Here is a 22,608-nt window from a genome sequence, read left to right as displayed (position 1 = left end):
GAACAACACATAAACAAAGAGTACATATTTTCTAATAAGGATCCCGACCGATTGGCACGGAGGATTGTAACAATTTTCATTCTGAAGACATAATGTAACATTGTGGACACATAACTGTAAGTTTGAACAAAGCAACAATCTACACCACAAGTAAAAACCCATGAATTCAGATTCTTAATGTTTGGTGGGTAATAGGTGCTCTTTTTTTTACACAAACCTTGGCAGCACCAAGAGGTAGATCATAAAATGTGGACTTATGGATTTGAGCTGTGGAGCGAAAGGGGGGCGGGGGTGATTTGAAACACTGATGATAAAAACCCATCTCTTCCGGCAGAAAATAAAATGGCATCGCCTCAATAAAGGTCCTTCAACGTGTCAGATTGATTCCAGATATTGTAGAATTGAAAGTAATATCATACAGGTATTGATGATGATTACGATTCCATTTGCTCATAGAAACTGAGATATCCCTATTATATTCATATACATATACATATACATATTACGTATAGATATGTTTCTATATATTTTTTTCTCTTAACACAACCCTTGCCTGCACCGAGAGGTAGATCATGAAATGAAGACTTATAGATTGTAGCTTTTGAGTGAAGAGGAGGGGGATGATGTAAAACACAGATGAAAACACCCATCACTTCAATAAGTAGACACGATGACATTGCCTCAATAATGTTTTCTATTTAATTTTACACATAAAATCTTCACTATCTTTTCTATTAAAGAAACCACTACCATCCACATTTGTAATATTAGTACATGTATCTTCTATAGAGTGACACCTAAAGTTATATAGGATTATGGGGTTATGGCAGCATCTCCTTTTCAATTTCCAGTAGACCTTAATTGGAAGGACTGTTTTGTGTACTTGGGAAACCCCACCCATTTATTCCTTCATTTTATTAAAAAAGAAAAACAGTTTCTGATCGAATGATTACAATCCTTCTGTATTAAAGAAAACTTTGTAATTCCATTCATTTTCGATTCTAATCAAAACGGTCAACATGAATCTCTCCTCTATGGCCCACTATACGATATTACACTGGAACATAACAGATGCAAATTAAGATACCCTTGCTTCCGATGCTGATGTCTTGAGGGCAAGAAAGAAACCGTCGTCTATGTTGACATTCTGTAGCTCCAGAGTCTTAAGGTTTGGCATGGTGCAAATACTCTTGGCATATTCCTCTGATGCAGCAGCAGAAATGTCAAGTCGTCCACAGTGTGTGATTGATTCCAGCTGTGCAGTACATGAAGAGGGTTAGAAATAACATAAAATACTAAGGGAAGACTATCCTGTCAGTGTGAATATAATACCTCCATGTTTTCATCCCTTTTCCTCCCTCCAACACACACAAATACGAACAACACATAAACAAAGAGTACATATTTTCTAATAAGGATCCCGACCGATTGGCACGGAGGATTGTAACAACTTTCATTCTTTGTGGTCACATAACTGTAAGTTTGAACAAAGCAACAATCTACAGAACAAGTAAAAAAATCCATGAATTCAGATTCGTAATGTTTGGTGGGTAACAGGTGCTCTTTTTTTTTTTACACAAACCTTGGCAGCACCAAGAGGAAGACCATGAAAAAGAAAAATGTGGATTTATGGATTTGAGCTGTGTAGCGAAAGGGAGGGGGGGATTTGAAACACAGATAAAAAAAAAAATCTCTTCAGGCAGAAAATAAAATGGCATCGCCTTAATAAAGGTCCTTCAACGTGTCAGATTGATTCCAGCTATAGTAGAAATGAAGGAAATATCATACAGGTATTGATGATGATTACGATTTCATATGCTCGTAGAAGCTGAGATACCCCTATCATATTTATATACATTTACGTATAGATATGTTTATATGTATTTTTTTTTTCTCTTAACACACCCCTTGCCTGCACCGAGAGGTAGATCATGAAATGAAGACTTATAGATTGTAGCTGAAGACATAATGTAACATTGTGGACACATAACTGTAAGTTTGAACAAAGCAACAATCTACACCACAAGTAAAAACCCATGAATTCAGATTCTTAATGTTTGGTGGGTAATAGGTGCTCTTTTTTTTACACAAACCTTGGCAGCACCAAGAAGTAGATCATGAAATGTGGACTTATGGATTTGAGCTGTGGAGCGAAAGGGGGGCGGGGGTGATTTGAAACACTGATGATAAAAACCCATCTCTTCCGGCAGAAAATAAAATGGCATCGCCTCAATAAAGGTCCTTCAACGTGTCAGATTGATTCCAGATATTGTAGAATTGAAAGTAATATCATACAGGTATTGATGATGATTACGATTCCATTTGCTCATAGAAACTGAGATATCCCTATTATATTCATATACATATACATATACATATTACGTATAGATATGTTTCATATATTTTTTTCTCTTAACACAACCCTTGCCTGCACCGAGAGGTAGATCATGAAATGAAGACTTATAGATTGTAGCTTTTGAGTGAAGAGGAGGGGGATGATGTAAAACACAGATGAAAACACCCATCACTTCAATAAGTAGACACGATGACATTGCCTCAATAATGTTTTCTATTTAATTTTACACATAAAATCTTCACTATCTTTTCAATTAAAGAAACCACTACCATCCACATTTGTTATATTAGTACATGTATCTTCTATAGAGTGACACCTAAAGTTATATAGGATTATGGGGTTATGGCAGCATCTCCTTTTCAATTTCCAGTAGACCTTAATTGGAAGGACTGTTTTGTGTACTTGGGAAACCCCACCCATTTATTCCTTCATTTTATTAAAAAAGAAAAACAGTTTCTGATCGAATGATTACAATCCTTCTGTATTAAAGAAAACTTTGTAATTCCATTCATTTTCGATTCTAATCAAAACGGTCAACATGAATCTCTCCTCTATGGCCCACTATACGATATTACACTGGAACATAACAGATGCAAATTAAGATACCCTTGCTTCCGATGCTGATGTCTTGAGGGCAAGAAAGAAACCGTCGTCTATGTTGACATTCTGTAGCTCCAGAGTCTTAAGGTTTGGCATGGTGCAAATACTCTTGGCATATTCCTCTGATGCAGCAGCAGAAATGTCAAGTCGTCCATAGTGTGTGATTGATTCCAGCTGTGCAGTACATGAAGAGGGTTAGAAATAACATAAAATACTAAGGGAAGACTATCCTGTCAGTGTGAATATAATACCTACATGTTTTCATCCCTTTTCCTCCCTCCAACACACACAAATACGAACAACACATAAACAAAGAGTACATATTTTCTAATAAGGATCCCGACCGATTGGCACGGAGGATTGTAACAACTTTCATTCTGAAGACATAATGTAACATTGTGGACACATAACTGTAAGTTTGAACAAAGCAACAATCTACACCACAAGTAAAAACCCATGAATTCAGATTCTTAATGTTTGGTGGGTAATAGGTGCTCTTTTTTTTACACAAACCTTGGCAGCACCAAGAGGTAGATCATGAAATGTGGACTTATGGATTTGAGCTGTGGAGCGAAAGGGGGGCGGGGGTGATTTGAAACACTGATGATAAAAACCCATCTCTTCCGGCAGAAAATAAAATGGCATCGCCTCAATAAAGGTCCTTCAACGTGTCAGATTGATTCCAGATATTGTAGAATTGAAAGTAATATCATACAGGTATTGATGATGATTACGATTCCATTTGCTCATAGAAACTGAGATATCCCTATTATATTCATATACATATACATATACATATTACGTATAGATATGTTTCTATATATTTTTTTCTCTTAACACAACCCTTGCCTGCACCGAGAGGTAGATCATGAAATGAAGACTTATAGATTGTAGCTTTTGAGTGAAGAGGAGGGGGATGATGTAAAACACAGATGAAAACACCCATCACTTCAATAAGTAGACACGATGACATTGCCTCAATAATGTTTTCTATTTAATTTTACACATAAAATCTTCACTATCTTTTCTATTAAAGAAACCACTACCATCCACATTTGTAATATTAGTACATGTATCTTCTATAGAGTGACACCTAAAGTTATATAGGATTATGGGGTTATGGCAGCATCTCCTTTTCAATTTCCAGTAGACCTTAATTGGAAGGACTGTTTTGTGTACTTGGGAAACCCCACCCATTTATTCCTTCATTTTATTAAAAAAGAAAAACAGTTTCTGATCGAATGATTACAATCCTTCTGTATTAAAGAAAACTTTGTAATTCCATTCATTTTCGATTCTAATCAAAACGGTCAACATGAATCTCTCCTCTATGGCCCACTATACGATATTACACTGGAACATAACAGATGCAAATTAAGATACCCTTGCTTCCGATGCTGATGTCTTGAGGGCAAGAAAGAAACCTTCGGGTAGGTTGACTTCCCTAGCTCCAGAGTTTTAAGGTTTGGCATGGTGCAAATACTCTTGGCATATTCCTCTGATGCAGCAGCAGAAATGTCAAGTCCTCCATAGTGTTCGATAGATTCCAGCTGTGCAGTACATGAAGAGGGTTAGAAATAACATAAAATACTAAGGGAAGACTATCCTGTCAGTGTGAATATAATACCTCCATGTTTTCATCACTTTTCCTCCCTCCTACACACACAAATACGAACAACACATAAACAAAGAGTACATATATCGAATAAGGATCCCGACCGATTGGCATGGAGGCTTGTAACAATTTTCATTCTAAAGACATAATGTAACATTGTGGTCACATAACTGTAAGTTTGAACAAAGCAACAATCTACGGAACAAGTAAAAAAATCCATGAATTCAGATTCGTAATGTTTGGTGGGTAACAGGTGCTCTTTTTTTTTTTACACAAACCTTGGCAGCACCAAGAGGAAGACCATGAAAAAGAAAAATGTGGATTTATGGATTTGAGCTGTGGAGCGAAAGGGAGGGGGGGATTTGAAACACAGATAAAAAAAAAAAAAAATCTCTTCAGGCAGAAAATAAAATGGCATCGCCTTAATAAAGGTCCTTCAACGTGTCAGATTGATTCCAGCTATAGTAGAAATGAAGGAAATATCATACAGGTATTGATGATGATTACGATTTCATATGCTCGTAGAAGCTGAGATACCCCTATCATATTTATATACATTTACGTATAGATATGTTTATATGTATTTTTTTTTTCTCTTAACACACCCCTTGCCTGCACCGAGAGGTAGATCATGAAATGAAGACTTATAGATTGTAGCTGTGGAGTGAGGAGGAGGGGGATGATGTAAAACACAGATGAAAACACCCATCACTTCAGTAAGTACATACGATGACATTGCCTCAGTAAAGTTTTCCATTTAATTTTACACAAAAAAATCTTACACTATTTTTTCTATCCTATTAAAGAAACCACTACCATTCACATTTGTAATATTAGTACATGCATCTTCTAAGGAGTGACACCTAAAGTTATATAGGATTGTGGGGTTATGTCAGCATCTCCTATTCAATTTTCAGTAGACCTTAATATTGGAATCATTGTTTTGTGTACTTGGGAAACCACATCCATCTCTTCCTTCATTTTATGAAAAAGAAAAAAAAATCGGTTTCTGATCGAATGATTACAATCCTTCTGTATTAAAGAAAACTTTGTAATTCCTTTCATTTTCGATTCTAATCAAAACGGTCAACATGAATCTCTCCTCTATGGCCCACTATACGATATAACACTGGAATATAACAAATGCAAATTAAGATACCCTTGCTTCTGATGCTGATGTCTTGAGGGCAAGAAAGAAACCGTCGTCTATGTTGACATTCTGTAGCTCCAGAGTCTTAAGGTTTGGCATGGTGCAAATACTCTTGGCATATGCCTCTGATGCAGCAGCAGAAATGTCAAGTCCTCCAGAGTGTTTGATTGATTCCAGCTGTGCAGTACATGAAGAGGGTGAGAAATAACATAAAATACTAAGGGAAGACTATCCTGTCAGTGTGAATATAATACCTCCATGTATTCATCACTTTTCCTCCCTCCTACACACACAAATACGAACAACACATAAACAAAGAGTACATATTATCGAATAAGGATCCCTACCGATTGGCATGGAGGCTTGTAACAACTTTCATTCTGAAGACATAATGTAACATTGTGGTCACATAACTGTAAGTTTGAACAAAGTAACAATCTACACCACAAGTAAAAACCCATGAATTCAGATTCTTAATGTTTGGTGGGTAATAGGTGCTCTTTTTTTTTACACAAACCTTGGCAGCACCAAGAGGTAGATCATGAAATGTGGACTTATGGATTTGAGCTGTGGAGCGAAAGGGGGGCGGGGGTGATTTGAAACAATGATGATAAAAACCCATCTCTTCCGGCAGAAAATAAAATGGCATCGCCTCAATAAAGGTCCTTCAACGTGTCAGATTGATTCCAGATATTGTAGAATTGAAAGTAATATCATGCAGGTATTGATGATGATTACGATTCCATTTGCTCATAGAAACTGAGATATCCCTATTATATTCATATACATATACATATACATATTACGTATAGATATGTTTCTATATATTTTTTTCTCTTAACACAACCCTTGCCTGCACCGAGAGGTAGATCATGAAATGAAGACTTATAGATTGTAGCTGTTGAGTGAAGAGAAGGGGGATGATGTAAAACACAGATGAAAACACCCATCACTTCAATAAGTAGTGTGATGCGCCTTGAACAAGGCTAATACCAATAAAGAGGTCCGCAGCAAGTTATCGCTCTCAGATCAAGACATGGCTTCCCAATCGTGGTCTTTTGCAACATTGTTGTGATGGTTTGGGTGCGATCTGCCAGGAATGGAGCGGAACATTTGATTGTCATGATGTGGTGATTGGGTTGAGTCGTGACAAATTGGGGGCTTGTCCGGGAGAATGAACAGACAAGCCGTTTTCTTTCGCATGTTCCATGCGGATTGTGGTGAGGACTCTCACGTCTGGTTGTACACGTGTGCTGTAAGTACGTAGTGTATAGCGTCGATGGTGTATAGGCTCATGTCGTATCGGGCCTATGTACCTGCTTGCATGTAGGTTCTGTTAGGCCTCATGCGTTTTGGTGAGGATTCTCACGTTTGGCTGTACACGTTTGTTTTTAGTATGTAGACAAGTGTATAGCGTCGATGACAGGCTTATGTATTGGGCCTGCATTGTTTGCATGTTGGTTTTGACAGGCCACATGCGTTTTGGTGAAGATTTTCACGTTTGGTTGTGCACATTTATTGTGTATAACATTTATGCTGCGTAGGCTTTGGCAGTCATTGACTGTGTTTGTAGTTTTTAGACTACGTTTTGTGTGAAGGCCTGGTGCAGATTTTGGTGAGGATTCTCACGTTTGGTTGTGCACGTTGTGTATAACATTTATGCTGCGTAGGCTTTGGCAGTCATTGACTGTGTTAGTAGTTGTATAGGCTACATTCTGTGTGAAGGCCTAGTGCAGATTTTGGTGAGGATTCTCACGTTTGGAACGTTTGTCGTTTTTGCATGAAGGTCTTGTGTAGACCAATTCAGTTGTGTGCGTATATAGTGCATAGCGTGGGTATTGCGCATTGGGCTCGCACGTGTTTTGTAGTCGCAGACGGTCGGTCGGTCTAGCGCGTCGTGTGTAGGGCTAGTGCAGTTTGTGAGTGTGCGTATTGCTGGATGTGTATGTGTGGGGGCTTGCGTACACATTGGCTACGGGTCACGCCGAATTTTCTGGAAGATTAGCCTCGGTTAAAGGCTTTGATATATTTTCCTTGGTTTGCACAATCGTGCTATGTGGTCGTTTGTAGTGAGTGTGTATACTCATTTTATGACCTTAGATCACATGCTAATGTGATGTCGTGGTGTTCTGATTGTATGCCTGATTCGAAGGCTTAGGGATTTTGATGTTTTCTGCTTATCGTAGAACATTTTTGCCTGTTCTGCGCATGTGACTGGGTTCATGCGTACATGTGTACTCATATGCAGTGCATTTCTTTTGTTAAGGCTTTGTAGTTTTGTGAGGATTTGTGACTTCTTGCAAGTTTTGATTTTGATATTCCCACAATGGCTGATGTCGTGCAGAGCTTTGTTGATGAACCCACTCAAGAAGGTTTTAATAACCTGAGGAAGGCAGAACTGGTGGAAGTTGCTCGGATTTTAGAAATCCCGATCAAAACATCGGATCGAAAAGCAGAGATCAAGGACACAATTTCTGAGTTTTTTACCAATACTGGTATCTGGCCTGCCTCTTTGTCAGAGGATGAAGCAGGGACAGATGATGGTGAAATTATCACACCTTTGGTAACCCCTGCAGAAAGTGAATTGAAGAAAATTGAGATCCAGCTTCGGATGAAGCAGCTGGAAGTCGAGGCAAAGAAAATAGAACTCGAAATCAAGTCAATCGATGCAAAATCGAATGAACCTTCTTCCGGCAGTTCAGCAAAGTCATCAAAATTTGATGCATTAAGGCAATCTCAATTGGTTCCGAAATTTCGTGAAGACCGGGTAGAAGAGTTTTTCCAGCACTTTGAAAAAGTGGCTGTGAGTTTAGAATGGCCCAAGGAAGTGTGGCCGACATTGATACAGAGCTCGCTGGTAGGGAAGGCCCAAGAGGTCTATGCGTCTCTCACTATCCAAGAGTGTTCTGACTATGAGAATTTGAAGAGTTCCGTGTTCAGGGCGTACGAGTTGGTGCCGGAAGCCCACAGGCAACTGTTTCGGAATTATAGGAGACGGGATGATCAGACATTTGTTGATTTTGTGCAACACAAGCAGACCCATTTTGAACACTGGTTAAGGTCGTCTGGTGTTGATGATTTCCACAAACTGAAAGAGTTGGTATTGTTAGAGGAGGTGAAGAGGTGTGTTCACCCAGATCAGCGGCAGTACCTGGAGGAAAGGGAAGTGAATGGTGCCAGGAGAGCTGCTGTCCTCCTTGATGAGTATGTGCTTACCCACAAGGGTACTTTCAAACTTTCTTCAAGCAAGAAAGGAGGCCAGGGTGTGCCAAGAAGAGGAGCTGTTGCTCCAAGCATTCCCAAGCCCGATCTTGATCAAAAGCCGAACAAGGCTTGCTTCTATTGCAAGAAGGACGGACATGTGATGTCAGCTTGCTGGAAGTTGAAGAAGAAGCGAGAAAAAGAGGGGATTAGCAACCCCAAAGCATTGCCAGATGCTTTTGCTATCACTCGCACAGAGCATCTGCCATCGTTTGAACGGGTGGCAGAGAATTACAAACCTTTCATATCTTCAGGGTATGTTAGTTTGACGCCTGATAGTGAGCAGGTTCAGGTTCACATTTTGAGGGATACAGGAGCATCACAGAGTCTCCTGTGTGCAAATACATTGCCATTTTCGGTTGAATCTTCTGTGGATTCAGAAGTTTTTGTGAGGGGAGTTGAAGGTGGGAGTGTCCGAGTGCCTCTTCATAATATTGAATTGAAGAGCGATCTTGTCAGTGGCTCAGTTGTAGTAGGTATTTTGCCTACATTGCCAGTCGAAGGTGTCACCTTATTGCTCGGCAATGATATCGCTGGAGAGAAGGTTTTGCCTCACTTTCTCCCAAGTAAGACACCCGTGGTTGACGAAGCCACAGAGAAATTGGTTCAGGATATGCCTGATGTGTTTCCCTCATGTGCTGTTACCAGGTCAATGGCTCGTGAACTGGAGAAAGAGGAGCAAGAGGATATCTTGGCTGATACTTTCTTCTCTAGACTTGAAGAGTCTAGCAGCAGTGATGATGCACATATGGACCATGGTCAAATGTCAGAGATTTCTCGTAAGAGTCTGGTTGAATTGCAGGGCAAAGACCCTGAAATAGTGCGTCTTGCACAGTCACTTGTACCTGAGGATGAGGAAGTGAATGAAACTGTGAAGTTTTACAAGAGGGATGGTATCTTGATGAGGAGGTGGCGCCCTCCTGATGCCACAAGTGATGAGGATTTTCGAGATATTCATCAAGTAGTGGTACCAAAGATGTACCGGAAGGAGATCATATCTCTTGCCCATGAAGCACCATTGGCAGGTCATTTGGGGATCAACAAAACCCAAGAGAAGGTGCTTCGATATTTCTTCTGGCCAGGTTTGCGACATGACGTCGCAGAGTTTTGTCGGTCTTGCCATGTGTGTCAGGTAGTTGGCAAGCCAAACCAGAAGATTCCCCCTGCCCCTTTAAGGCCAATTCCGGCTTTCGAAGAACCGTTTAGTCGGGTCATTGTGGATTGTGTCGGTCCTCTTCCAAGGACAAAGTCGGGTAATCAGTATTTGCTGACGATGATGTGTGCATCTACCCGCTTCCCAGAGGCAATTCCATTACGGACGATTACTGCCAAGAATGTCAGTAAAGCTCTTGTGAAGTTCTTCACAATGGTAGGACTTCCAAAGTGTGTGCAGTCAGACCAAGGGTCTAATTTCACATCCAAAATCTTCCAACAGGTGATGAGTGAGTTAGGTGTAGAATGTAAGAACTCAAGTGCTTACCATCCACAGAGCCAGGGAGCTCTTGAACGCTTTCACCAAACCTTGAAGAATATGATGCGTGTGTACTGCAGTGAGCACGAGAAAGAGTGGGATGAGGGTATTCCTCTCCTCTTGTTTGCAGTTCGAGAATCGGTCCAGGAATCTCTTGGATTCAGTCCTTTTGAACTGGTCTTTGGGCATTCAGTTCGTGGTCCCTTGAAGATCTTGCAAGAAAAGATCTTGGTTGAGCCAGAGTCCAACCTATTGGACTATGTGTGTCAGTTCAAGGATAGACTTTCTTGTACTCGTGAATTAGCTGCAGGTCATCTGAAGGCAGCCCAGTCTAACATGAAGAGACTGTTTGATCGGAAGGTGAAAGAGAGGCATTTCGAGCCTGGTTCTAAGGTTCTTGTGTTGCTCCCTCTTCAAGGAGATGCCTTGAAGGCTAGATATGCAGGGCCATATGTGGTTGAGAAAAGGGTGAGTGATGTCAATTACATCATCCTGACACCTGATAGGAGGAAGAGGAGACGACTCTGTCATGTCAACATGCTAAAGGAGTATGTTGAAAATGTAGAAGAGGCTAAAGAAAAGCCTGTTGCCACAGTTGGAATCGGTTGTGAAGTGGATGGTGAAGACAGTGAGAGTGATGATGTGGAAATTCCGCAGTTGATGTTGAAGAATTCTGAGGTGTTAGCAAATCTATCTGACACATTATCTCATCTTCCAGGAGTAGAGAGAGCTCAGGTGATGGATGTAGTCCATGAGTATGAACACCTCTTCAGTGATGTACCAGGTCGTACTAGTGTGGTGGTGCATGATGTTGATGTGGGGGACTCCTCCCCTGTCAAGCAACACCCATATCGTGTGAATCCATTGAAAATGGATGTTCTGAGGAAGGAAGTTCAATACATGCTTGAACATGACCTTATTGAGCCCAGTAAGAGTGGATGGAGTTCTCCCTGTGTGTTGGTTCCAAAGCAGGATGGTTCTTTGCGTTTCTGTGCGGATTACAGGTTGCTCAATTCGAAAACAAAGTCAGACTCGTACCCTTTGCCCCGCATCGATGATTGTATTGATCGCGTAGGGAATGCCAAATACGTCAGTAGGTTTGACCTTTTGAAGGGGTACTGGCAGGTTCCCCTCAGTGAAAGAGCGAAAGAACTGTCTGCATTCGTGACTCCTGACGGATTCTACCAATACAAAGTGATGCCGTTCGGGATGAAGAACGCGCCCGCTACATTCCAGAGACTCATCAACACCGTCACGTCTGGCTTGGTGGGATGCGAGGCGTATCTCGACGACATCATAGTGTACAGCCATACATGGGAGGACCACCTTCTGAGAGTCAGAGCACTGTTTGACCGCTTGACCAGTGCCAACCTTACGGTGAACTTGAGGAAATGTGAGTTCGCCCGAGCAAAAGTCGTGTTCCTGGGTCATATTGTGGGACATGGTTCCGTCAAGCCTGTTGAAGCAAAGGTGGAGACGATCCTGAACTTTCCCCGCCCACAGAGTAAGCGAGAGCTGAGACGATTTCTGGGCATGACTGGCTATTATCGGAAGTTCTGCCATAATTTTGCTGATGCTGCAACACCGCTCACCAACATGTTGCGGAAAGACTCGCAGTTCGACTGGTCAGATGACTGTCAAGTTGCTTTCAACCGGCTGAAGGCGATGCTAGCGAGTTCTCCGGTTCTTGCAGCGCCGAACTTCGACAAGCAGTTCATTCTTATGGTGGACGCGAGTGACACAGGAGGAGGAGGAGCCCTGATGCAGAAGGACGACAACGGAGTTGACCATCCCGTCGCGTACATGTCCAGAAAATTCAACAAACATCAGCGACGGTACTCCACTGTCGAGAAGGAGACGTTAGCGCTCGTCATGGCTCTTCGTCATTTTGACGTGTACCTGAACACTACAAAGTATCCAGTGCTGGTGTACACAGACCACAATCCGCTTGTGTTCCTGTCGCGAATGAGGAACAAAAATGGACGCCTAACCAGATGGGCGCTAGTGCTACAGGAGTACAACCTTGTGATACAGCACGTACGCGGAAAAGACAATGTCATTGCAGACGCTTTGTCCCGTGGATAAGATAGAAGTACGCGTATTTCCACGGATGGGACAAAAGGACACAGATGTGCTTAATGTCCAGAGATAACAGACTGGTGATGACTTGGAAGCATGAACAATACCAGACAAAAGAAATGTGTTTCCATGTTATTGTAAGAGAAGGATATTTCTCATGTCAAAGAAAGAGTGTTCTTGTTTTGAAATGATGACACAAACATTGTGTACACTGTTTTAATTTGTATTTATAATTTGTTCTTGTCTGCATGGGAAAAGCAGCATGTTTTCCAAATTGTCATGATTTTTGCACCAAAATAGGGCAAAATCATTTCCAGTGATATAGCATGAGTTTTGCTATGTTTTATGCTTTATGTGCTGAAGAAAAGGGTTTTCAGTAATACAGCATATTTTGATACAGTGTAAAATGTAGACATTGTATTAATTGGAACTGCAAATTAAGTTGCATTGCTTTTTGCAGAAAGCACACACAAACACACAAAAGCTGTCGTTGCTTCTCTTCAAATGCTTAATTTGCAAGAGTTGGAATATTTGTGGTATCACAGAGTTGACCAATTATACACATTTTCCATAGCATAGATATCGATTGAGTGAAATTATGACACTATGATATTCATAATGTTGTGAATGTGTAAGGTTCATGAGACCATACAGGTGTACAGACATAACCAGGTTATATTCATGTGATATCTTGTTTCAGAAACAGAGAGAGTATAACAGGTGTTCATAATTGCATTGTTTTGCTATACTCTAGTCACTGTACATGCATTTATTGTCTTGACGAACAAGGCTTTACAGTACTTGAACAGAAGTGTCAAGGAATTAGAAATGTAGAGATGTTTGTCAGACCAAACCGTTGAGCAGAACACATTGTTATATCAGCTTTTTAATAAAGTTGAGATTGCTACAAGCTCACCATGTAAAAAAATGGTTATTAAGTATAGTGAATGGAAGATTACTTCTGTTATTGGTGACATATAATCACGACAAAAATGTGTGAAGTTCATTATGCAAACTGCATGATTATCAGTGTATGCAGGTTATTCAGTGGTATGTGTAGCGTTTTTTTTCTCAAGCATATGCACATCAAGCTAAGATAGAAGTTTGATCTGTCCATATTTATGGTATATTGTTTCATGATACAAGTACAGTGTATTTTGTTCTGAACCAGCAGCATTTCTTAGACTTTGACTAGGTGTTGAAATGTTGGCCATTTGATACTCATAAGCATTTCAGGAAAGCTAAAGAGAATACATGCTTCATGATTTATGACCAAGCAGAAAAAAAAAAGAAAAAGAAAAGAAGGAATGTTGTGGTTGTAAAGTTTTGCGCGTATACGCACATGCTTGTTCCGAGCAGGTAGTGGGTCTATATTTAGACAGTTAGCCTACGCTCAAGAAAGGTTTTGATAAGGCTCATTAAGTTTGAGCTTGTTTATGTGAAGAATCCACTTTAGTGTATGAACACACAACTGTGCATTTTTTATGTATTGTGTTTCGGAACATGTTTGTAACGACTGTTTGCAGTTTGACTGGAAAGTTCTTCCATAACTTCCCGTCTTAAGGGGGGAGATGTGATGCGCCTTGAACAAGGCTAATACCAATAAAGAGGTCCGCAGCAAGTTATCGCTCTCAGATCAAGACATGGCTTCCCAATCGTGGTCTTTTGCAACATTGTTGTGATGGTTTGGGTGCGATCTGCCAGGAATGGAGCGGAACATTTGATTGTCATGATGTGGTGATTGGGTTGAGTCGTGACAGTAGACACGATGACATTGCCTCAATAATGTTTTCTATTTAATTTTACACATAAAATCTTCACTATCTTTTCTATTAAAGAAACCACTACCATCCACATTTGTAATATTAGTACATGTATCTTCTATAGAGTGACACCTAAAGTTATATAGGATTATGGGGTTATGGCAGCATCTCCTTTTCAATTTCCAGTAGACCTTAATTGGAAGGACTGTTTTGTGTACTTGGGAAACCCCACCCATTTATTCCTTCATTTTATTAAAAAAGAAAAACAGTTTCTGATCGAATGATTACAATCCTTCTGTATTAAAGAAAACTTTGTAATTCCATTCATTTTCGATTCTAATCAAAACGGTCAACATGAATCTCTCCTCTATGGCCCACTATACGATATTACACTGGAACATAACAGATGCAAATTAAGATACCCTTGCTTCCGATGCTGATGTCTTGAGGGCAAGAAAGAAACCTTCGGGTAGGTTGACTTCCCCTAGCTCCAGAGTTTTAAGGTTTGGCATGGTGCAAATACTCTTGGCATATTCCTCTGATGCAGCAGCAGAAATGTCAAGTCCTCCATAGTGTTTGATTGATTCCAGCTGTGCAGTACAGAAAGAGGGTGAGAAATAACATAAAATACTAAGGGAAGACTATCCTGTCAGTGTGAATATAATACCTCCATGTTTTCATCACTTTTCCTCCCTCCTACACACACAAATACGAACAACACATAAACAAAGAGTACATATTATCGAATAAGGATCCCGACCGATTGGCATGGAGGCTTGTAACAATTTTCATTCTAAAGACATAATGTAACATTGTGGTCACATAACTGTAAGTTTGAACAAAGCAACAATCTACGGAACAAGTAAAAAAATCCATGAATTCAGATTCGTAATGTTTGGTGGGTAACAGGTGCTCTTTTTTTTTTACACAAACCTTGGCAGCACCAAGAGGTAGACCATGAAAAAGAAAAATGTGGATTTATGGATTTGAGCTGTGGAGCGAAAGGGGGGGGGGATTTGAAACACAGATAAAAAAAAAAATCTCTTCAGGCAGAAAATAAAATGGCATCGCCTTAATAAAGGTCCTTCAACGTGTCAGATTGATTCCAGCTATTGTAGAAATGAAGGAAATATCATACAGGTATTGATGATGATTACGATTTCATATGCTCGTAGAAGCTGAGATACCCCTATCATATTTATATACATTTACGTATAGATATGTTTATATATATATTTTTCTCTTAACACACCCCTTGCCTGCACCGAGAGGTAGATCATGAAATGAAGACTTATAGATTGTAGCTGTGGAGTGAGGAGGAGGGGGATGATGTAAAACACAGATGAAAACACCCATCACTTCAGTAAGTACATACGATGACATTGCCTCAGTAAAGTTTTCCATTTAATTTTACACAAAAAAATCTTGCACTATTTTTTCTATCCTATTAAAGAAACCACTACCATTCACATTTGTAATATTAGTACATGCATCAAAGGAGTGACACCTAAAGTTATATAGGATTGTGGGGTTATGTCAGCATCTCCTATTCAATTTTCAGTAGACCTTAATATTGGAATCATTGTTTTGTGTACTTGGGAAACCCCATCCATCTCTTCCTTCATTTTATGAAAAAGAAAAAAAAATCGGTTTCTGATCGAATGATTACAATCCTTCTGTATTAAAGAAAACTTTGTAATTCCTTTCATTTTCGATTCTAATCAAAACGGTCAACATGAATCTCTCCTCTATGGCCCACTATACGATATAACACTGGAATATAACAAATGCAAATTAAGATACCCTTGCTTCTGATGCTGGTATCTTGAGGGCAAGAAAGAAACCTTCGGGTAGGCTGACTTCCTCTAGCTCCAGAGTCTTAAGGTTTGGCATGGTGCAAATACTCTTGGCATATGCCTCTGATGCAGCAGCAGAAATGTCAAGTCGTCCAGAGTGTTTGATTGATTCCAGCTGTGCAGTACATGAAGAGGGTTAGAAATAACGTAAAATACTAAGGGAAGACTATCCTGTCAGTGTGAATATAATACCTCCATGTTTTCATCACTTTTCCTCCCTCCAACACACACAAATACGAACAACACATAAACAAAGAGTACATATTTTCTAATAAGGATCCCGACCGATTGGCACGGAGGATTGTAACAATTTTCATTCTGAAGACATAATGTAACATTGTGGACACATAACTGTAAGTTTGAACAAAGCAACAATCTACACCACAAGTAAAAACCCATGAATTCAGATTCTTAATGTTTGGTGGGTAATAGGTGCTCTTTTTTTTACACAAACCTTGGCAGCACCAAGAGGTAGATCATAAAATGTGGACTTATGGATTTGAGCTGTGGAGCGAAAGGGGGGCGGGGGTGATTTGAAACACTGATGATAAAAACCCATCTCTTCCGGCAGAAAATAAAATGGCATCGCCTCAATAAAGGTCCTTCAACGTGTCAGATTGATTCCAGATATTGTAGAATTGAAAGTAATATCATACAGGTATTGATGATGATTACGATTCCATTTGCTCATAGAAACTGACATATCCCTATTATATTCCTATTTAATTTTACACATAAAATCTTCACTATCTTTTCTATTAAAGAAACCACTACCATCCACATTTGTAATATTAGTACATGTATCTTCTATAGAGTGACACCTAAAGTTATATAGGATTATGGGGTTATGGCAGCATCTCCTTTTCAATTTCCAGTAGACCTTAATTGGAAGGACTGTTTTGTGTACTTGGGAAACCCCACCCATTTATTCCTTCATTTTATTAAAAAAGAAAAACAGTTTCTGATCGAATGATTACAATCCTTCTGTATTAAAGAAAACTTTGTAATTCCATTCATTTTCGATTCTAATCAAAACGGTCAACATGAATCTCTCCTCTATGGCCCACTATACGATATTACACTGGAACATAACATATGCAAATTAAGATACCCTTGCTTCCGATGCTGATGTCTTGAGGGCAAGAAAGAAACCGTCGTCTATGTTGACATTCTGTAGCTCCAGAGTCTTAAGGTTTGGCATGGTGCAAATACTCTTGGCATATTCCTCTGATGCAGCAGCAGAAATGTCAAGTCGTCCATAGTGTATGATTGATTCCAGCTGTGCAGTACATGAAGAGGGTTAGAAATAACATAAAATACTAAGGGAAGACTATCCTGTCAGTGTGAATATAATACCTACATGTTTTCATCCCTTTTCCTCCCTCCAACACACACAAATACGAACAACACATAAACAAAGAGTACATATTTTCTAATAAGGATCCCGACCGATTGGCACGGAGGATTGTAACAACTTTCATTCTGAAGACATAATGTAACATTGTGGACACATAACTGTAAGTTTGAACAAAGCAACAATCTACACCACAAGTAAAAACCCATGAATTCAGATTCTTAATGTTTGGTGGGTAATAGGTGCTCTTTTTTTTACACAAACCTTGGCAGCACCAAGAGGTAGATCATGAAATGTGGACTTATGGATTTGAGCTGTGGAGCGAAAGGGGGGCGGGGGTGATTTGAAACACTGATGATAAAAATGTACATATACATATTACGTATAGATATGTTTCTATATATTTTTTTCTCTTAACACAACCCTTGCCTGCACCGAGAGGTAGATCATGAAATGAAGACTTATAGATTGTAGCTGTTGAGTGAAGAGGAGGGGGATGATGTAAAACACAGATGAAAACACCCATCACTTCAATAAGTAGACACGATGACATTGCCTCAATAATGTTTTCTATTTAATTTTACACATAAAATCTTCACTATTTTTTCTATTAAAGAAACCACTACCATCCACATTTGTAATATTAGTACATGTATCTTCTATAGAGTGACACCTAAAGTTATATAGGATTATGGGGTTATGGCAGCATCTCCTTTTCAATTTCCAGTAGACCTTAATTGGAAGGACTGTTTTGTGTACTTGGGAAACCCCACCCATTTATTCCTTCATTTTATTAAAAAAGAAAAACAGTTTCTGATCGAATGATTACAATCCTTCTGTATTAAAGAAAACTTTGTAATTCCATTCATTTTCGATTCTAATCAAAACGGTCAACATGAATCTCTCCTCTATGGCCCACTATACGATATTACACTGGAACATAACAGATGCAAATTAAGATACCCTTGCTTCTGATGCTGATGTCTTGAGGGCAAGAAAGAAACCTTCGGGTAGGCTGACTTCCCCTAGCTCCAGAGTTTTAAGGTTTGGCATGGTGCAAATACTCTTGGCATATTCCTCTGATGCAGCAGCAGAAATGTGAAGTCCTCCAAAGTGGTCGATAAATACCAGCTGTGCAGTACATGAAGAGGGTTAGAAATAACATAAAATACTAAGGGAAGACTATCCTGTCAGTGTGAATATAATACCTCCATGTTTTCATCCCTTTTCCTCCCTCCTACACACACAAATACGAACAACACATGAACAAAGAGTACATATAATCGAATAAGGATCCCGACCGATTGGCATGGAGGCTTGTAACAATTTTCATTCTAAAGACATAATGTAACATTGTGGTCACATAACTGTAAGTTTGAACAAAGCAACAATCTACAGAACAAGTAAAAAAATCCATGAATTCAGATTCGTAATGTTTGGTGGGTAACAGGTGCTCTTTTTTTTTTTACACAAACCTTGGCAGCACCAAGAGGAAGACCATGAAAAAGAAAAATGTGGATTTATGGATTTGAGCTGTGTAGCGAAAGGGAGGGGGGGATTTGAAACACAGATAAAAAAAAAAATCTCTTCAGGCAGAAAATAAAATGGCATCGCCTTAATAAAGGTCCTTCAACGTGTCAGATTGATTCCAGCTATAGTAGAAATGAAGGAAATATCATACAGGTATTGATGATGATTACGATTTCATATGCTCGTAGAAGCTGAGATACCCCTATCATATTTATATACATTTACGTATAGATATGTTTATATGTATTTTTTTTTTCTCTTAACACACCCCTTGCCTGCACCGAGAGGTAGATCATGAAATGAAGACTTATAGATTGTAGCTGTGGAGTGAGGAGGAGGGGGATGATGTAAAACACAGATGAAAACACCCATCACTTCAGTAAGTACATACGATGACATTGCCTTAGTAAAGTTTTCCATTTAATTTTACACAAAAAAATCTTACACTATTTTTTCTATCCTATTAAAGAAACCACTACCATTCACATTTGTAATATTAGTACATGCATCTTCTAAGGAGTGACACCTAAAGTTATATAGGATTGTGGGGTTATGTCAGCATCTCCTATTCAATTTTCAGTACACCTTAATATTGGAATCATTGTTTTGTGTACTTGGGAAACCCCATCCATCTCTTCCTTCATTTTATGAAAAAGAAAAAAAAATCGGTTTCTGATCGAATGATATGAAGACATAATGTAACATTGTGGACACATAACTGTAAGTTTGAACAAAGCAACAATCTACACCACAAGTAAAAACCCATGAATTCAGATTCTTAATGTTTGGTGGGTAATAGGTGCTCTTTTTTTTACACAAACCTTGGCAGCACCAAGAGGTAGATCATGAAATGTGGACTTATGGATTTGAGCTGTGGAGCGAAAGGGGGGCGGGGGTGATTTGAAACACTGATGATAAAAACCCATCTCTTCCGGCAGAAAATAAAATGGCATCGCCTCAATAAAGGTCCTTCAACGTGTCAGATTGATTCCAGATATTGTAGAATTGAAAGTAATATCATACAGGTATTGATGATGATTACGATTCCATTTGCTCATAGAAACTGAGATATCCCTATTATATTCATATACATATACATATACATATACATACGTTGTATTACGTATAGATATGTTTCTATATATTTTTTTCTCTTAACACAACCCTTGCCTGCACCGAGAGGTAGATCATGAAATGAAGACTTATAGATTGTAGCTGTTGAGTGAAGAGGAGGGGGATGATGTAAAACACAGATGAAAACACCCATCACTTCAATAAGTAGACACGATGACATTGCCTCAATAATGTTTTCTATTTAATTTTACACATAAAATCTTCACTATCTTTTCTATTAAAGAAACCACTACCATCCACATTTGTAATATTAGTACATGTATCTTCTATAGAGTGACACCTAAAGTTATATAGGATTATGGGGTTATGGCAGCATCTCCTTTTCAATTTCCAGTAGACCTTAATTGGAAGGACTGTTTTGTGTACTTGGGAAACCCCACCCATTTATTCCTTCATTTTATTAAAAAAGAAAAACAGTTTCTGATCGAATGATTACAATCCTTCTGTATTAAAGAAAACTTTGTAATTCCATTCATTTTCGATTCTAATCAAAACGGTCAACATGAATCTCTCCTCTATGGCCCACTATACGATATTACACTGGAACATAACAGATGCAAATTAAGATACCCTTGCTTCTGATGCTGATGTCTTGAGGGCAAGAAAGAAACCTTCGGGTAGGCTGACTTCCCCTAGCTCCAGAGTTTAAGGTTTGGCATGGTGCAAATACTCTTGGCATATGCCTCTGATGCAGCAGCAGAAATGTCAAGTCTTGCATACTGTTTGATTGATTCCAGCTGTGCAGTACATGAAGAGGGTTAGAAATAACATAAAATACTAAGGGAAGACTATCCTGTCAGTGTGAATATAATACCTCCATGTATTCATCACTTTTCCTCCCTCCAACACACACAAATGCGAACAACACATAAACAAAGAGTACATATTTTCTAATAAGGATCCCGACCGATTGGCGCAGAGGATTGTAACAACTTTCATTCTGAAGACATAATGTAACATTGTGGACACATAACTGTAAGTTTGAACAAAGCAACAATCTACACCACAAGTAAAAACCCATGAATTCAGATTCTTAATGTTTGGTGGGTAATAGGTGCTCTTTTTTTTACACAAACCTTGGCAGCACCAAGAGGTAGATCATGAAATGTGGACTTATGGATTTGAGCTGTGGAGCGAAAGGGGGGCGGGGATGATTTGAAACACTGATGATAAAAACCCATCTCTTCCGGCAGAGAATAAAATGGCATCGCCTCAATAAAGGTCCTTCAACGTGTCAGATTGATTCCAGATATTGTAGAATTGAAAGTAATATCATACAGGTATTGATGATGATTACGATTCCATTTGCTCATAGAAACTGAGATATCCCAATTATATTCATATACATATACATATACATATTACGTATAGATATGTTTCTATATATTTTTTTCTCTTAACACAACCCTTGCCTGCACCGAGAGGTAGATCATGAAATGAAGACTTATAGATTGTAGCTTTTGAGTGAAGAGGAGGGGGATGATGTAAAACACAGATGAAAACACCCATCACTTCAATAAGTAGACACGATGACATTGCCTCAATAATGTTTTCTATTTAATTTTACACATAAAATCTTCACTATCTTTTCTATTAAAGAAACCACTACCATCCACATTTGTAATATTAGTACATGTATCTTCTATAGAGTGACACCTAAAGTTATATAGGATTATGGGGTTATGGCAGCATCTCCTTTTCAATTTCCAGTAGACCTTAATTGGAAGGACTGTTTTGTGTACTTGGGAAACCCCACCCATTTATTCCTTCATTTCATTAAAAAAGAAAAACAGTTTCTGATCGAATGATTACAATCCTTCTGTATTAAAGAAAACTTTGTAATTCCATTCATTTTCGATTCTAATCAAAACGGTCAACATGAATCTCTCCTCTATGGCCCACTATACGATATTACACTGGAACATAACAGATGCAAATTAAGATACCCTTGCTTCCGATGCTGATGTCTTGAGGGCAAGAAAGAAACCTTCGGGTAGGCTGACTTCCCTTACCTGCAGAGTTTTAAGGTTTGGCATGGTGCAAATACTCTTGGCATATGCCTCTGATGCAGCAGCAGAAATGTCAAGTCGTCCAGAGTTTTTGATAGATTCCAGCTGTGCAGTACATGAAGAGGGTTAGAAATAACATAAAATACTAAGGGAAGACTATCCTGTCAGTGTGAATATAATACCTCCATGTTTTCATCACTTTTCCTCCCTCCTACACACACAAATACGAACAACACATAAACAAAGAGTACATATTATCGAATAAGGATCCCGACCGATTGGCATGGAGGCTTGTAACAATTTTCATTCTAAAGACATAATGTAACATTGTGGTCACATAACTGTAAGTTTGAACAAAGCAACAATCTACGGAACAAGTAAAAAAATCCATGAATTCAGATTCGTAATGTTTGGTGGGTAACAGGTGCTC

The 22,608-nt window shown here is 39.1% G+C and overlaps 1 protein-coding gene across 3 annotated transcripts in view; it reads right to left on the bottom strand.

The window, feature by feature from the left end:
• Positions 1-1,105: 1,105 nt before the first annotated feature.
• The window catches only part of LOC139718917 (uncharacterized), a 28,598-nt gene continuing 7,095 nt past the window's right edge, over positions 1,106-22,608 (bottom strand). For 2 of the 3 annotated variants that reach the window (XR_011710050.1, XR_011710051.1), the window contains exons 5-7: positions 22,116-22,283; positions 20,740-20,906; positions 18,532-18,636 (exon numbers count right to left, since the gene is read on the bottom strand). Coding sequence is in view for 1 of the 3 variants with exons in the window: in XM_071630367.1 (XP_071486468.1) it covers positions 3,010-3,130; positions 4,340-4,506; positions 5,731-5,898; positions 14,718-14,885; positions 16,099-16,266; positions 18,469-18,558 (882 nt within the window). In the remaining 2 variants the exon portion in view is untranslated. Of the gene's footprint in view, positions 1,256-2,962; positions 3,131-4,339; positions 4,507-5,730; positions 5,899-14,717; positions 14,886-16,098; positions 16,267-18,468; positions 18,637-20,739; positions 20,907-22,115; positions 22,284-22,608 lie in introns of those variants that run through there. The other variant, XM_071630367.1, reaches the window with a different exon arrangement.

This window comes from Diadema antillarum, unplaced genomic scaffold (assembly GCF_040938485.1).
Source record: "Diadema antillarum isolate AM-2024a unplaced genomic scaffold, OU_Dant_1.0 scf00000102, whole genome shotgun sequence".
Lineage (NCBI taxonomy): Eukaryota > Metazoa > Echinodermata > Echinoidea > Diadematoida > Diadematidae > Diadema > Diadema antillarum.
Note: the sequence above shows the minus strand (reverse complement) of the source record. Positions and strands in the feature narration are given on the sequence as shown.